This window comes from Magnolia sinica, chromosome 13 (genome assembly GCF_029962835.1).
Source record: "Magnolia sinica isolate HGM2019 chromosome 13, MsV1, whole genome shotgun sequence".
NCBI classification, from domain to species: domain Eukaryota; kingdom Viridiplantae; phylum Streptophyta; class Magnoliopsida; order Magnoliales; family Magnoliaceae; genus Magnolia; species Magnolia sinica.
In genome coordinates this window covers 44,108,461-44,125,727 of record NC_080585.1, presented here as the reverse complement: position 1 = coordinate 44,125,727, position 17,267 = coordinate 44,108,461, and the positions used below count along the sequence as shown (strand labels likewise).

The 17,267-nt window shown below is 39.5% G+C and overlaps 1 protein-coding gene across 3 annotated transcripts; it reads left to right on the top strand.

Annotated features, from left to right (window-relative positions):
• Nucleotides 1–9,879: 9,879 nt before the first annotated feature.
• On the top strand, nt 9,880–14,096 carry LOC131223687 (DNA replication licensing factor MCM2-like). 3 transcript variants are annotated; one of them, XR_009160626.1, is made up of 6 exons: nt 9,880–10,295; nt 10,385–10,565; nt 13,249–13,315; nt 13,412–13,503; nt 13,596–13,657; nt 13,875–14,091. XR_009160626.1 is itself a non-coding variant. In XM_058219152.1 (2 exons), the coding sequence occupies exons 1-2, from the start codon at nt 10,192–10,194 to the stop codon at nt 10,578–10,580; spliced, it is 300 nt and encodes a 99-aa protein (XP_058075135.1). In that variant the 5' UTR covers nt 9,880–10,191; the 3' UTR covers nt 10,581–10,661. The 3 variants fall into 3 exon arrangements, 1 of the variants encoding a protein (XP_058075135.1); XR_009160627.1 differs by lacking the exons at nt 9,880–10,295; nt 10,385–10,565 and adding an exon at nt 11,176–12,116 and having other exon boundaries at nt 12,245–13,315; nt 13,875–14,096; XM_058219152.1 differs by lacking the exons at nt 13,249–13,315; nt 13,412–13,503; nt 13,596–13,657; nt 13,875–14,091 and having other exon boundaries at nt 10,385–10,661.
• Nucleotides 14,097–17,267: the final 3,171 nt, after the last annotated feature.

The window sequence follows — 17,267 nt, the reverse complement described above, 5'->3', positions numbered from 1 at the left end:
AAATGGGCCCACCAAATGATCAGCATGGATGAACAACATATGAAACAATGGGCCACACGTCCAGCGAACTAGACGGCGTGGTTATAGCACATACATCAAGATGGGCCCATTGCATCACAAGGTGGGCCTAATGGGGCAGCCCATAATCCCGGGAAATTGGGTGGACAGATTGCCTATAATGCATGCCTCAAGGTGGGCCGTTGCACCACCAAAATGGGCCCAATGGGCAGCCTATAATCCAGGAAAAATGGATAGGCAGCCTGGATATACAGCGAATTCATCCAGGTGGACCACTGTCCTGGGCATTGCGAGTATCCAGCACATGGATCATGGTGGCCCTACGTCCCGCGGGCTGTACAGATGTACATCATGGTGTGATCCACATCCAGCTGAACCACACGGCGAGGATGAAATACATGCAACATTGTGGCCCACGTCCAGCCCAACTGGACAGATGGCCGGTTGTACAATCATACATCAAGTGGGCCGTGTACAGACAACGGGTAAATAAAGTTCACATATTAAGGTGGGCCACACGCAGATGGAAGGCATGGCATACCACACATCATCAAGGTAAGGGCCCACACATCCTAAAACCGGCAGACAGCGTGGATGTAAAACAGATACATCAAGGTGGGGTCCACCTGCCCACACGTGTGGGATGGCCCCTCGTCCCAAAACAGATGGACGGATGAAAAGAAAAACACATACATCGTGGTGGAAACCCACCGTCCTTGCACTAGACGGTGAGGATACAACCCTTACATTATGGTGTGGTCCACGGATGATGTGGATAGAACACTTGCATCGGGTGGGACCCATGCCCATGCATGGGCGGGGTGGATTAGAGCCCATATATCATGGTGCGTGCCACACCAGTAGATGGATGGCCTGGAGAAAAATCAAGGTGGGCCCCACAGGACTTGGTGACGTCAACTGCTGGTGGGACCCACTGAACTTGCCGCGTTAAAGCAGCAGCTGCAACTGCTGGTACACCACCAAGTGGATGGACGGGATATAACACATACGTTTGGGTGTGCCCCACCATCCAGATCTGCTGAACGGTGAGGACCAGAACATACATCACAGTTTGGCCCACCGTCCAGCCATCTGAACGGTGGGGATTGCAAAACAGGTGGGTGGCGTGGAGCAAAATAGATGGACACGTTGATACAACGCATGCATCACGTGGCGTCCACACACACGTGGGTCCCACGGCTGCTGTAGCAGCAGGGTAAAACACATATATCATGGGTGGGGCCACAGAACGGGTGATCCTGCTCCCACGTCAGTGCTTGCTGACTTATTACAGCTATTGCATACAGCTACTGTAGATACGGTGGGTCCCATGTGGCAGTGGCCCACCAAAATATAACTTTAATATATTATATTATATTATATATAAATAATATATTATAATATAAACATATGGCGTAGAAGCTCCCAAGGTCCAGAGAGTCTGGACGTTGGGTCATTGCATTCAGTAGGGTGGGTCCACGTGGTGGCCCACCACCGTTTGGATCAAGCTAACATTTGTATTTTCTCTTCTATCCAGGTCTGTCCAAGCGCACACAGGTGGCGTGCCACTGGATGTCAGTGAGATGGGCCCCACAAATGGGACAGTGTGGATAAGATCATAGTGGGCCACAATATCAAAGAGAGAGAGAGAGAGAGAGAGAGATATGGAGGGGACCCGCCACTATGGGCCCCTCTATACAATACATACATCAAGTGGGTCCCACTACAAGTGGGCCCTCAAATACTCAAAATCAAATCATAAACCACCCACCTCTTCCGCTTCTTCTTGGATCAATGGCAAGCCAAGCTCATCGGCTTCAACTTTGACGGAGAATGATGAACATTGGACGGTTAGATTGGGTGGTAGGGAGGTGGGCCACACATGACTTTTTCCTCACCTTAGAAAATCATGGATGGTTGCTCTTGGGAGCTTGCTTGAAAATGGAGAAATGAGAGAGAAAGAGAGAGGGATGGGTGTGAGTGATGGGTGAGGTGAGGTGTACTTGAAAAGGGATGGGTGGAGAGAGGGAGAGTTGACTTTGGGTTGCTTTTTGGGTAATGTGACATGTACTTGATTGATTTGACAAATTGATGAGATTCTCTCGGTATTGCCATGCGTGGTGTTTTCTTCGAACTGAACGCGGGCCCACATCTCCTTGCCTGGTATCGCCTCGGAGCGCGAGACGTAGCATCGGAACCTCGGCGACGGCGCGGTCGCACGGGTACAAGTCTCGGGTCAAGCCGACTCTGGAAAATCGGATATGACTTAGGGTCACGCGCAACTGCTGATTACAGATCGCGAGTCACCGGAATTCGACCGAGAGGACCGTAAAAGCCAACGGAACAGTACGGGCTAGGATACGGGCCTTACATTCAATGTCAGTTAATAATTTATGACTGACTTGATCGCTATCACATGCTTAGATACGATGTTTCCCGCGCTTTACACATATATATGAACTATGTTGAATATAGTGTATTCCATGTGTTTGTTGATATGTCTGAATGAATATGGAATTTGGATCTATACTTGCCATGATTATTAACTATGAATATATGCTTGTTGTGTATGTGGCAACTCCTTTGTAAAAGGGCTTGCCAGGATATATGTTATAACTAGTCTAATACATGTATGTTGAAATGTGTAGTCTAAGTGTTTGATAAAATGCCTGAATGAGGAAATGCTTGTTAAAATGTATTTACTGAGGGTGTTGAGATAGGATTCTCAATCCCTTTCTCTATAATTACGGTTCTCTTTATGTAACCTATCTTACTACCATGTGTTGTACGGATGAAATGCCTATGTAAGACAACATGTGTATGATGTGTTTGTTGAAATGCTCAACTAAGATTTATATTTAGATTTGGTTGTCACATGCTATCATTGACTATCACTTGTGAATGCTATCGTCTGAAGTGTGATTGGGGCTACTACGTAGCCCAGGTAATTGGTAATGTTTCCCCTTAGAGTGGCCGAGCTAGTCTCGCCACATTGGATAAGTTTGATGAATCTGAGTTGTACAATGATTGTCGATAGTGGTACCATGTCGAATAATTTAGCGTACGCTCATACCAGTTGAACTTGTCAAGTAACCTGATTTGCCTACTGTGTGTTTACCATGTATGAATACTACTGCTTGAACCTAAGGTACCCCTTACCAATGTAAAGACTCGTCTCAACCATGGTACCACGATCCGCTAAGACTCATGAGCCGAGCATGGTGGTATGGGACACCGTGGTCGAGCTGTCAGCCTACGCTAGGGTGATGAACCTCCCCGTAGTGACCAATGAGCATCCCAAACTCGTGAGCCGAATACGGTGGTATAGGACATTGTATTCGAGCTGTCGGCCTACACTGGCACAACCTGGCTGTGGTCCCTAGATGGGTTAGAAACGAGCCTTCGAAAATAGACTACCAGTTGGTAAGGCATTAGTGGAGTGACTTCGAGTATGAAATAGGTCTACCCCGGCGCAGCCTGGCTGTGGTCCCCAGTCAGGTTGGTGACAAGCCTTCTAAAATAGATTGTCAGTTGGTAGGGCGTTAGTGGTAGTGACCTGAACTTGCCTATTGTATGTGATTAACTAGGATTGACAACCCTAGATGGATCATTGTTTGGGTAAATGATACAAGGAAGGTACCTTAGCTTTCCAATCCTACTATATGAAAAGATCTGATAAGAACTCAGTAATCATGCTCATACACCGCATTGCATGTGCCTTTGACATTGGTATTGAGCACAAAGGAAGGGGTGCATGCCGCGACCGTAAGAGGAACATCGCAGAGGGAGTGTAGACGAGGGCATGCATCATTACAGCATACCATTCTTGCATTAACAAGAGTACTTAAGACATGATTGTTGTATTGCTTTATCACTACTGCTTGACTGAATTGATAATATGTTAACCTTTACCTTATAGCTCCACTGAGTTGATCACTCACTCCTACGTTCTGGGACGGTGTTTTAAAATACCAACCAGACTCTATTGTAGTTTCAGGTGATGACGAGGCTTACGAGATGGAGCATGTCTTTTATGATGATGAGGAGGAGTTCTCCTACATGCAACTCTTTGGCGGGTCTATATAGACCTAGAGTTGCGCACCGGGGCTACAGGGATATGGACAGATGATGTTACACTTTATCATTGTTGTATATTTTGGAATTATACATGTAACTATTTGACCTGGTGGCACGGTCATACTCCAGGGACTTACAACAGTTTATATATTTCATATATCTATCACAATCTTCCGTTTGCGTAATTTAACTGTCTCTGGAGTATGATATGCTGATTTGGTATAATCTCATTCAAGTTTAAGGCACTAACACAGATAACATTTAATCATCATTATCTATGTTGCATAAGTGATTTGTTAGAACTCGGGAGTTGGGCTCCTGCTCGACCCCCGATTTTCAGGGCGTTACAATGCGGTCGAGCTTTTGTGGAGCTTTTATTATATGCATGTATTTTCCCCTTCAGCATTATACTCGAATGTTTATATTAGTGGATATGTGATGATGATGTTGTTCTTGTGATTTGGGTATACTTGTCGTTATGCTTCTTACAAGATAAATGTACGTTGGAAAATCCTCCTTATAGGATCCCAGGATCGGAATCTGGCGTATAGGTGCTAGGAGCTGAGAATGGGTACTATGGAGGCTATCAGCACCGGATTCGGTGATCAGAAATTTTGTGAGCCCGATTTCCGAGTTTGGGGCGTGACAGAAGATGGAAACACCCACCTTTGATCTTCTTGGACTTCTTCTTCCATCAACGCATCCTAGAGCTCCGGGGGATGCATTTCAACGGTGGAGATGATTTTTGGGTGGTGGGATTATATGGTAGGGAGGTGGGCTATACCTAACTTTCTCCTCTCCCTTGGACGTGGGTTGCTTTCATGGAGCTTGGGAGAAAAAATGAGAGAGAGAGAGAGAGAGAGAGAGAGAGAGAGAATGAGAGAAAGAGAGAGGTGATGGGAGGGAAGTGATGGGAGAGAGGGATGGTGGAGTGACATGAGAGGTAAGGTGCTTGTTGACTTTAGGATACTTATGTAAGAGCGAGGTAAGGCTAGGGTATGGGTTGCTTGTACTTGACTTTGGTTGATGGATTGATGTGACATTTGATGTGATTGATGGGACATTCTCTTGGGATTTGCAACACGTAACGTTTTCCTTGAACAGAACGTGGGCCCACTTCTCCTGGCCTGAGTATCTCCTCGGCGTGCGAGACGCAGCATCGGAACCGTGGCGACGACGCGGTCACAAGGGTACAAGTCTCGGGTCGAGCTGACTCTGAAAAATGAGATATGACTCAAAGTAATGCGCAACTGCCGATTACAGATCGTGAGTCGCCGAAATTCGACCGGGAGGACCGCGAAAGCCTATGGAACAGTATGGGCTAGGATACGGGCCTCATAAACTGAGTTAGATTTTAAGAGCTCCTTAAGTAAGTCAACAATTTTCTCAGCTAAAGGATTTCGATTTTGATATTTATAGTTGATATAGTTATTCTAGGTTTTAAGGTTTTAAAAGATTTAGCATTTTTAAAATAATTTTGATTCAGACTTTTCTCTTTTGAGTTTGAAGACTCCCCTTTCACAAATCTAGGTGGAGTATTCTTATGTTTAGGAGGAATACTATTGTCGTAGCCCAATCCAGATCGATCGCCATATTTTCTGGATCAGGATAAGAGTTTTTCTAACTTGGGATCACCTTGGGCATACCTCCATGTGTCTTTTAAACTCAAAAGTGAAGAGACTTCTAGTTTTAACTTTTCATTTTCAAATTTTAGATTTTCAATAAGGGAAGTTTTGAAATCTAAATCGCATTTAGTTTTTTCAAAACAATCTAAAATGTGTGATTTTTCTAAGACTAGATTATCAAAATTTTCTTTAAGTTTTGAAAACTTTTCTTTTTGAAGTTTTAGTTTTATAGCAATTTTGCAACTTTCCTTGTACAGGCCATTATAAGCATCTTAAAGATCTTCTTCATTTTCATGATCACTATTCAGATTTTCTTCACTAGTTGAATCATCATTATCTGAAAAAGAAAACTTGGCTAGAGTTATTAGGGCTTTAACATCATTACCTAACTCGGTTTCAGAATCTTCTGACTCAAAAGAAGCTTTAGAGCAGGAAGATTCATCCCATGTAGCCAACGTACCTTTCTTTTTCGGTTTGTCCTTTTTAGGACATTTGTTTGCTAGATGCCCATATTCATGGCAGTTGTAACATTGGCTGTCTTTTAAATATTTTCAAGTTTTAGATCTAGATCTTTTCTTTTCAACAGGTTTTTGAAAATCTACCCTCTTTTTACTTTTGAAAATTTTGTAAAACTTTTTAGCTAAAAGGGCCATATCATCTTCAGAATTTTCTAAATCAGAACTGTTATTTTCACGAGAAATGTTTTTAGAAGACTTAAGGGCCATAGATTTAGCTTTAAGCTTTAAAGTTTAACTCATAGGTTTGTAAAGAACCAACCAATTCTTCTACCTTCATATTATCCGTATTACGAAGTTCCTAGATCGCAGTCACCTTTGAATTGAACCGTTTAGGGAGTGAGTGTAGTATTTTTGCACAGACTTTACTTTCTGGAATTTTATCACCAAGACCCTACATAGAGTTGACAATGTCATTCAATCTAGTATAGAAGACCATGAAAGTTTCACTTTCTTCCATACGTATTTCCTCAAATTTGGTTATGAGGATTTGGACTTTAGATTTCTTGACGATTGTTATTTCCTCGTGTGTCATTTCTAAAATATCCTAGGCTTACTTTGTAGTATCACAGGATATAATTCCTTTGAATTCATCCGGTGATAGTGCGCAAGTAATTGCATTTAGAGCCTTTGCATTGGCATTACTCTCACTTTTTTGAAGAGCGGACCAAGAAAAGTAAGGTGAGACTTTTATAGATTTAGATCCATCAGTGCCAGTTACTTCAGTGGTAGGTGCGGTCCAATTAGTCACTGTAGCTTACCACACACTCTCATCCATGGATTTTAGAAAAATCCTCATTCTGACTTTCCAATAGGCATAATTTGAGCCATCAAATGGTGGAGGCTTACTGACTGATAGGCTATCAAAATTTGACATCTTAAAAAGCTTAGATCGATTAGCTCAGGAATTTAATCCAATAATAATAATAATAATTAAAGCGAGCTATTAGGCTTTGATACCACTTGAAAAGGCCGGGAGGGGGGGGGGGGGTGGTTGAATAGGACTATGCCAAATAAAAATTAATAAGCGAAATATAAGCAATATGATAGCCAAATGAATTGCAAATAACCAAATGAAGTAACGACCTCAAAATTTTAATATTGAGAGGTTGATATAAAGTTGGTTCTAAGGACAACCTGACACCAAAAACCAATGGTTTATGGTAGGACGACCTTACTAGAGCATGGGTGAGTATCAAAAACTCAAACTGAAGAGGATATGAAAAAAATAGAAACTAATCTATTACAACATTCACCACACAATGCTGAAATGTAAAGATTACAACATTTACATCCACAAATATATCCCACAATCTTAAATCATGAAAGATAAATAAATGAATCTCACATCCACCAAACACAAAGAATTATAGTGGTTTGCTTGCGTGTACACCAACTGTTAAACAACAGCCACACAACTACTCCACTCCTAATATCCTCACACAGTGGATATTAGCGTTCACTATGAAATAGGTTTTTCAAGGTTAATCTAAAACCTTCATAATTGTGTCTTTTAAGTGGGCTTAAACAATTCAAAAACTTCACACTCTGAGTTTTCTGGATCACCTCAGACAAACCAAAAGAAAGAGATTTTTCTGGTACAATCTCAAAGAAACCAAAAGAATAAGATTTACAAAATAGTAAAATACTTATCTGGATATTCTCCTTTGTTGCAGCCCGGTAGAACCAATTTGGAGTAGATGTTCAATGTTCACACTCACTATTGAAATGGTTTTAAGTTCTAAATGGATTTTAGATCAAATTATCTTGGGCTAATGTGATTTGATTTTGATTCCAAGAAAGGGGAAAATTTCAATCCCTTCTTCAAATAAGATTGGAATATAGAATACAAAATCAAATGCAAAAAACTAAATAAAGAGAATATTAAATGAGCACTAAATAGCTAAAGAATAACACAAACTTATCTCGTGTATTGATTATGCTTGAATTAGATACCAAACTCTGAAAATCGTTCTCTATTTATAAGTGCAAAAATTGTCCACTTGACTGGCCCAGGGGTCAGCTCGATTGGTCGTAAGACCAACAGACTTTTGAAATTTTGAGCGTGATAAGATCGGACCATTCCACGACTAGTCGTAGGACTTGCTCGACCGGTCGAGTGGCCTCCACGACCAGTCGAGTCTTGTCCAGGACTGGTTGTGTGGGACTCATTTTAGTTGCTGGATTTTGAGTCGAGCCTGCAAGACTGGTCGAGCACAGGTCGAGCACTGTTCATACGACCAGTCGAGTAATCTCCAAGACTGGTCGAGGCTTTAACAAAAAATCCTGAAAATTATAAACAAACTTAGGACTGGTCGAGGAATTTCTTAGAGTAGTCGAGCCAGTGCTAGGACTAGTCGAATATAGTCTAAGACTAGTCGAAAAACAGACTATGCACTTATAAAGTGACTCAATTAAATTATGTATTTAAAATGACCTATCCTATGGTCAATCTAGGGTCATTCATACCTTATAAGCGATGTTTGAACATTGAAACATCTTTTGCTTCGATTGATTGTTGTTCTTTGAAAATCACGAAGCTTGTTATCTTGACATACGATAAAGCTTGAACTTGAGACATTTTGAAGCTTTAACTTGAAGTATATTGAAACTTGAATTTGTAACCATAAGAAGCTTGAACTTGAAATATCTTGAATCTTGAGCTTGAGGTACTTGAGTTGTATTTCACCTTGAACTTTGAGTACCAATATAAACACTACTGAATCTTTGAAAGCATGAACTATCAGTTGATGTTTTACTTGAATTCTGATACTTGTGATGCTTGAATCTCAAAACAAAACACCTTGTAATGGATCATCTTGAGCTTGTACAAGAATTGTATTTGACATGAAGATGAGCTACACAAGATAGAAAATCCAAGAGGTTTTGGCACTGCAAAATTTAACAATCATAGGAGCTAGAAAACATAGCATTTACACACACACACACCCCTATGGGGAGAGCCCATCTAGCATTTTAAATGTAGTAGTTAATATAGCGTGCGACCCAATCTGTCATAGGTGGGGACCATGAATTAGTTGGGCTGTTAGAGATATGGCTGGAAAGTACATGTGGGCCCATCTGAAAATCTGGGAATCGGACTCGAGCACCGCTCAGTATTAAAGAATTTGAGCCAATCATGTACAGCTACAATCAGCCAACCAAATCATAACACATATTTATCCACCAAGCACAGGAGCATCAATCAGGGTATATCTCTATTCATGTGGATTGGAAGGGCTGTGATTGAGGGGCCCACCTTCAAATGGGTGAACGGTCCACCTGCATGACCTGACCATCTTCATCCATTTTTCACTTTCTTTATTTGATGAAGCTCTTCATTGATGCCAGAAAACAACAACAGTTAAGCCAGGGCATCACGGGCGACATGAACCTGAGAATCAAATGTCTTTGAATCAATCAATCAAGGAATCCTAGCACACATGGAAGATAGTTATTAGGATCCACATGACCATTAAGCTAGGGCATCATGATGAGCTACAGAGATCATCTCTGTTTTGAGCAAACTGTTGCTTTTGCAGGCCACTGATTGATTGGCTCACTACGCCAAAACTTTGGTTTAGGAACGAACAGGTCTGATTGAAAACGGTTTGCAACCGCTCCTAAAATGGTCTTAAAAATGTATCCCATCCCAAACCATTCTCTCTCCCATTTTTACTTCTCATTCTCTCTCCCGGTTTTACTTCTCATTTCGTCAGAGGTCGATTTCCACTCTCTCTCGTTTTTCTTCTCATTTCTTCTAGCTAATGTCCGCCAGCTTCCCACCCAGCCCCTTTCTAAAAGCCCTTTCTCCTTCCCACCCCCATTGATTTCGATCTTTTCATTTCTCAACGGCTCCGGTTTTCCCTTTCTTTCCTTTTATAAATACCACGAGTTCCGCAACCCTCTGATTTCTGTCTGAAATCTCTCTCCGTTATCTGGACTTTTCTTCTTTCATGGCTGCCATTCTCGATCTCACTCCCGCTTTTGGAGGATTCTGTACGACCAGATGGCCGAAAAATGGCCAGATTCCCGGATTGTACAACGACAATTACATGGAGTCAGATTTCTTCCCCCTTTTTTCGTTTTCAATGGATTGACTTTGGGGATTTTTAAAAAAAAAATTTGGGTTTTTTAATTTTGGTGCAGAGATTACCATTGGATGGATGAGAATGATCAGTACGAATCGGTGGGCCTGGACGATTCGATGGAGGATGAGAGGGATATTGATCAGATCATGGAGGATCGGAAGGCAGCAGAGGTGGAGCTTGATGCGAAAGGAAACATGGGACCAGTGAGTCGGAAGCTCCCTCGCTTCTGCATGATCAAGGTAATGAGATTTTAAGGGAAAAAATATGAACTGATTTTTTCTCTTTCTTCTTTTTCGCAAGGGATTTAGTTTTTTACTTTCTTTCTTTTTCTTTCTTTTTTTCTTTTTTCTTTTTTATTTTTTATTATTATTTTTTTTACTGCTTATGATTATGCATTTAGTGTAATGTTCAACATTCTTGTTAATAAAATCAGGTGGAGCCCACATTTCGGTGACCCAGACTAACAATTGGTGGGCCCCACATGAGTTGCTCAACATGCCCTAAAATTATCCCCATCTGGAATTGTCATCAACAAGATGGGTGTATTATGATCCTTGTTAATTATGGAGGGTCGAATATATGGGCCATTGGCTAAGACCATGGTTTTTACAGTGTGCCCATCTGTAATGGAGCTCACCAGATGAATGGCTTTCATTGTTTTGAATTGATGAGTGATGTTATGGCAAGAAAAGAGCTTCTTTGGATACATTAGATGCATCTCAATGTGGACTGATTTGATTTGTTTCCAATAACTGATTGGTATTGCCCCAAATCAAAATCAAGTAAAGATCATCCAAGTAGATGTTGATTACCATTGTATCCAAAACAAGGTATGAAAGAGTAATTCTTTTAACCCCAGTGATTCCTAGAAATGATTAGTGGAGTGAAAAGAATAGCAGTCCATTTTCTTCAAAGAGCTCTTTTTTCTACAAGAGACAATGTCCATCCAAGAGATCTCTTATCTTCACTTCATTATCCTCAAAGAGATCTCTTATAACTCCATTGTGTTCACAGGCATGGATGCTATGTGGCAACCATCATTGTGCAATTTGATCTATACTTGCTTATGTTATCTAATTGAAATCCTGTGATTTGAGTTGAACACTATTGAAATTATTCGTGGTAACTTGAATCCTATTTGAATTTAGGTAAACTAGTTGTAGAAATTCACTCAATAACCAAAAAGTGGCAGTTCATGAAGCTGTAGGATTTTTGAGATTTTTCTCATGGATTTAAAGGGAGTTGAGATAGAATTGCGCCAACAGTCTAAAGTGGGCTTTTTTCCTGTTATGATTCTGGATGTCACAACTGAAATTTGATCTTGGTTTGTTAGAATATCGTTGGTTGATGCATATTATATATTTCCAGGTCTCTTAATTATTCATTTTGTATTAATTCCAAGATAAGTTATAGATCATGTGATTTGCCAACCATTTAATCTGGCCTTCTTAATGTTATGGCCTAATCTAAACTTGTAAATATCGATATTACCTAATCTTTCAAATTCTTTACATCAGTTCAGCTTTGAATTCATGGGGCAATTTGACTTGGTAGCATGGTGATTATTAAGCACCAAATCATTGACATCCTAGGATTTGGTTGCAGACATAGATGATGAAATTAATTACAGGCACCCAAAAAGGTCTAGAGCTGATTTCAGGCCGCCAAGAGGACCAAGAAGCTATGATGATACTGATGGCGGAACACCAAGTTCACCTGGAAGATCACAGAGAGGACATTCAAGAGACGATGAGCCAATGACTGATCAAACTGATGATGAGCCTTGTGAGGTTCTGAATTCTCAAATGCATAGGAAAAAAACTCCTTTTCTGTATTCTGCTGCAACAAATAGTACTGCGTCATGTTCACTTGAGCCATAGAAATCTTTCTTTTAACTGAGTAGACATGGATTTGACAGGAAGAAGACGATGATGAAGGAGAGTTTGAAATGTATTGTGTCCAAGGAACTTTGAGGGAGTGGGTTACCAGAGATGAAGTGCGCCGGTCCATTGCTAAGAAATTTAAGGAATTCTTGCTTACGTATGTAAATCCAAAGAATGAACAAGGAGATCTTCCAAAAATGGAGAAAATAAAGGACAGGGGTGATAGTGCATTACCTGTCCCTTCACTTCTCTAAGAATCCCTGAAGTGAGTGACTCCTTGCAATCAAAAGTTCTGCAAAAATAAAGAAAAATGATAATATATATATGATGGAGCAGTGACTAACAGGTGACGATGAAGACAAATGAGTATTTAATGAAGCTTTTGGATTTAAAAATTTTACCAGCTTGTAGCTTGCTAAGTGGATTGTTTTGATTCGGAAGAACTTGGGGTTGTGCAAGATGCTGCTGCTAAAGTGCTCTAAAGGGATGGAGATTTTGTGAGAACTGGCGATGCAGCAGGAGAATTGACCACTACATTCTTCATGTTGTTAGTATTATTCTTTGTTGATTTCTTTTCTCCACTCCGCTCTCTCCTTTCCATGTGATGTTCATTTATCAAAGGGATGGGCCATCATATGTAAGCCACACATGATAGGATGGTCCCAAACTTCTAATTGAAATTCAGGTGGAATTTATGTCTTTGATGGACTATAAACTTAAAGGGAATTGTAGTTCAAATTCAAATGCATTTGATGCCAATAATTGAATATCATTGTTTTATAATCTCACAGGAAAATCTAAATTTTATGTACTCCTTGTTTTTGTTATCTGATTGCATCTTCCTATCTGTTGTCATTACAATGCTACTTGTCCTTTGGGAACATGGTTCATGTGGTTTGTATTGGTAAAAGTAGGACCTCATGAGTCAAGATTTTTCTTCCAGAAATTACTTCAAACTTCATTAAATGATAGGGTAATTAGGTTCTCATTGTCCTTTTTTCAAAGTGTAAATCTTACTAATTGTATTCAACATGTGCAGAGAAAAGCAGTTATATAGCACATGTACTTGGGAAGGAACCTGCTGATGTTTACAGAGAAAAGCAGTTGTATAGCACATGCCTTTACTTTTCCTTTTTGTTTATAAACTATCTTTTGAGATGGTTGGCTCAGTTGTTTTTCGTTGCATTGAATGGTTGGTGTAGACAACACATCATGGTCCAAGATGAAGTCCTAGCCAATAGGTTGGGCCTTATTCCCATCAAGGCTGACCTAAGGCTGTTTGAATATGTTTCAGGTTGACAGTTCGTTGACTTTTTTTTTTTTTTTGCTTTCATTAATTTGAATTGGGCTTATTTGTACATTGATTTTTTTGTATGTATGTATTAGGTACTTCTTCAAGGTCTTTCTTCAAGGGATTTGATATGTGGAAGGAAGAAACTGTAATGAAGGTAAAAAAATCAAAGATAATATGGTTTGCTAAATCTGTTTCAGGCATATGAATTACTAAAGAATAAGCAGAGAATTGTGAAATCTGAACGTTTGAACTTTTTAACTGTCAAAATGCAAAAGGTTGTCCCTCCTGAAAGACTTTTCAATGATTTAGATTATAGTAAATGATTTCCTTGGTCAAGGAAGGTTTCTGGATTATCTTTTGTTGTTTGACAGGAGCACGAATGTTGACCATGAACAAGCCTTTTAACTAAGCTGAAGCAACAATGGGGTGGCCAACTTATGTTGTAGATGGAAGGAATGGTCTGTCATATATTAACTACTTGCCCGAGCTAGTTGCATGCGTGCGTTTGCTTTCTTCTTCTTTCTTAAAGGGATTTCTTGGCTTTGTTCTTTCATGTTTTTCTGGCAATGTAGGTTACTGATTTTCCATTAGCAAGGGAGAAGCTCCATGCCCATTTCCATCTTTATGTTGCTAACAGAATTTTTCCTTTACCTTCACTATGGTTTTATTCAGGATGATGGTTTTCATATCTTTTCTTTTCTTTTTCAAACTATTCAACATCTATGTTCGTAGCTTGCTCAGCTCCAAGATACATACATGTTGCATCGTATTTTAATTAGAACAAGCTATTCAGGATGATGGTATTTTAATTAGACCAAGCTATTTATCTTGCATCGTATATCTTGGGTCATTATTTTGTTCACGATCATGTTTGTGGAAGCTTCATTTCGGTTAAAACACCTGATATGTTATTGGATCAACAACCATTCAATGCTTGGACTTGAATTGAGTTTATCATGAACCATTGGTCTCACTGCAACTCATCTATATATATATATATATATATATATTTCTGTGGGTTTACATTTTTAGACGGAGAAACGATTAGCATCCCCGAAAGAACAACTTGCGTCAGTTGCTCCATTGGTAGAAGATCTGAGAATAAAGAAAGAGGAGAGCATCAATCATATCTCCATTGGTAGAGATCTGAGAATAGTTGTACATGCATTTCAGAAGATATGGCTCTTAAAAGCCAGTACGCCTAATACTCCATATCTTTCACAATCATGTCCATTTTACGTAGGTTATAATGTAGCATCATATTAAAATCTGAAATTCGGTTCCAATTTTACCTGGGTTTCCCCACTAGTTAATGGAAGTTGCTGACATCATAATACTGTCCTCATAAGAGGATTGCAAGTATGAGCATTATGCAGACACATTGATGGCTGAGTTGTTGATTGTGGTTGAAAAAAATCCAACAGGTAGTTGGAATCACGGGCTTGATCCTAACAAAGCTTGATGGTTCTGCTCGAGGTGGCTGTGTGGTAAGACTTGGAATTGTTTACTCAATTATTCTTCTCATTTTTCATTATTGTGGACTAGGTGGTCAAACAAAAAGAGTACTGAATTATTATCGTTCATTGAAAAAGGAAAAAAAAAAAAAAGAAGAAAAAAAGAAAGAAAGAAAAAAAGGTGAATTATTCTCCATGCAACATCAACAGAAAAACACTTGATTTCTACTTGCAGGTTAGTGTTGTGGATGAACTTGGCATTCCTGTAAAGTTTGTGGGTGTTGGGGAAGGGGTGGATGACCTCCAGCCGTTTGATGCAGAGGCCTATGTTGTGTAAACTTAGGAATTTGGAGATATTTTTCTGTATTGCTTCAACCCAAAGGTGGGTTTAAATAACCACTCTACAAGACTGTACAAAGAAGCTTATTTAGAGCTTCTCTATACATAGTATATTACAATTAATGATAACCCATATATACAATATTCTCACATGTTGATGCCATTTTCTCCTGAAAATTGAAGAGGTGTGGATCCCCATTTTCTGCATCTCCTATCATTTCTGTATACAGTTTTTGAATAGGATGTCCACTAATTCCCTGGTTCCTTGCCTGCTTTCAGAAAGTTGTTCTATATACATTATTCTGAAGTTACAGAAGCATGAAATGTTGTTTATTAAGATAGGATGGTGATTGGCTTTCAGCTATATGTACAAAATTTGAGTTGACAAAGCTTGGCAAGGAAGATAAGTGCCCACCATGTTTACAAGTGAAGAATGCAATGGTGAACTACACCTGCTCTAAGGACAAACAGACAGACAGACTTCCGCCGGCAAGGTCTGTGTTTGAATATTAGTCAAGGTACAAATCCAAGATTCCAGAAATTTGTACGTTTTGTTTGACCCAAGTTTTATGATTTTTCATGCAGATGAAAACCTGTCATTTGATGAAGAATTCATGGATGCTCCTCTTGATGGGTGAATGGATGCGTATGGGTGGCTTTAGTTTTACATTGTTCCTGAGATATTATGGGTTCGAAGTCCTGCAATCTGTTAAGATGATGATTCACCTGCACTGTCCAATTGGATCTGTCATGGACCCCAACCCAAACGATCTCAAACTAAAAACAGGGCTTAAATGCATTCAATTGGCAAAAGTACAGTAATCGACAGGAGTGGTTAGGTGTTGAATAACATTCCTTGTAAAGGTGTGGAAAAGCAGTAATAAAATGATGAACAAAATAACTGAATTCCTTGTTCTTTTCTTTAAAATAAAATCTGGTCTTTCACAAGATCATCTTATTTTTTGGAGGTTGCATGAAATTACCATTTTCAAATTGTGAAATTGTTTCAGGCATCAGAAAAATCTTTGAATATATGAATGGATAAAAGCTTACTGGACAACCAAAGGTACTTTATTGGCTATTTATTCTTGTTCTAACACCTTGAGTATGCCTCACCTCGCTAGAGGGCCATTTACCTCATGCCGTTTAAAACACTGGACTGGTTGAGCTATGAAAATAGGATGTCATCTTTAGCTTTCATAATTAATAGACATTTCCATATGAACACTGGTACACTTGCATTTGATTTATAATGTGCCCACAACATTTTCTACAGGGCTTGAGCAACTCAGCTGTCAACATATTCATTCGTGTGTCTTTTAAATTCATTACTTACAGGGTCTTTCCTTTTCTTAATATCTCTTATAAACAGGATGGGAAGAAGATGTACTTCAGCTCCTCCATTCAACAGGTTAGAACTAACTTTCTTCACTAGATAGTGGATCTCATGGATTCTCATTCATTCACTAAATTTGATTTGAATATTTTTCAATTATCTTTTAGATGTGCATTTCATTCACTGTTTCTACTTTATTTTATTTCTACTGTGTTAAAATAACCAGCATATACTGACAAGAAGAATTCTTTTCCAGCATTGGCCGTGTTAATTGTCATGTGTCAGTTTTTCCTGTGTTCTGTTACTGTCAATTGTCATGTGGATTTTTTCAGGAATTAAACAGAAACCAGTATGTTATTATGATATGAATTTGCTTTCTGATGTTTGTTTTGCAGCACCTATTGATTTCTTCCCGAAATCTGGAGTTTTTCACCAATGGTTATCGCTACCTCATTCAGATTCTTCCTGCTGCTGTTGTTGCTCCGATGTATTTGTCAGGCAAAATCGACAGATTAGGTAAAGTTTCTAAATACTAATAAACATGCATTAATTTTGATTTCTTTCCTCTTGGTAAGTGAAGGATTCCTCTTGCCGAGTTTCTTCACAGCTTTTGTTTTCCACGATCATAAACATAA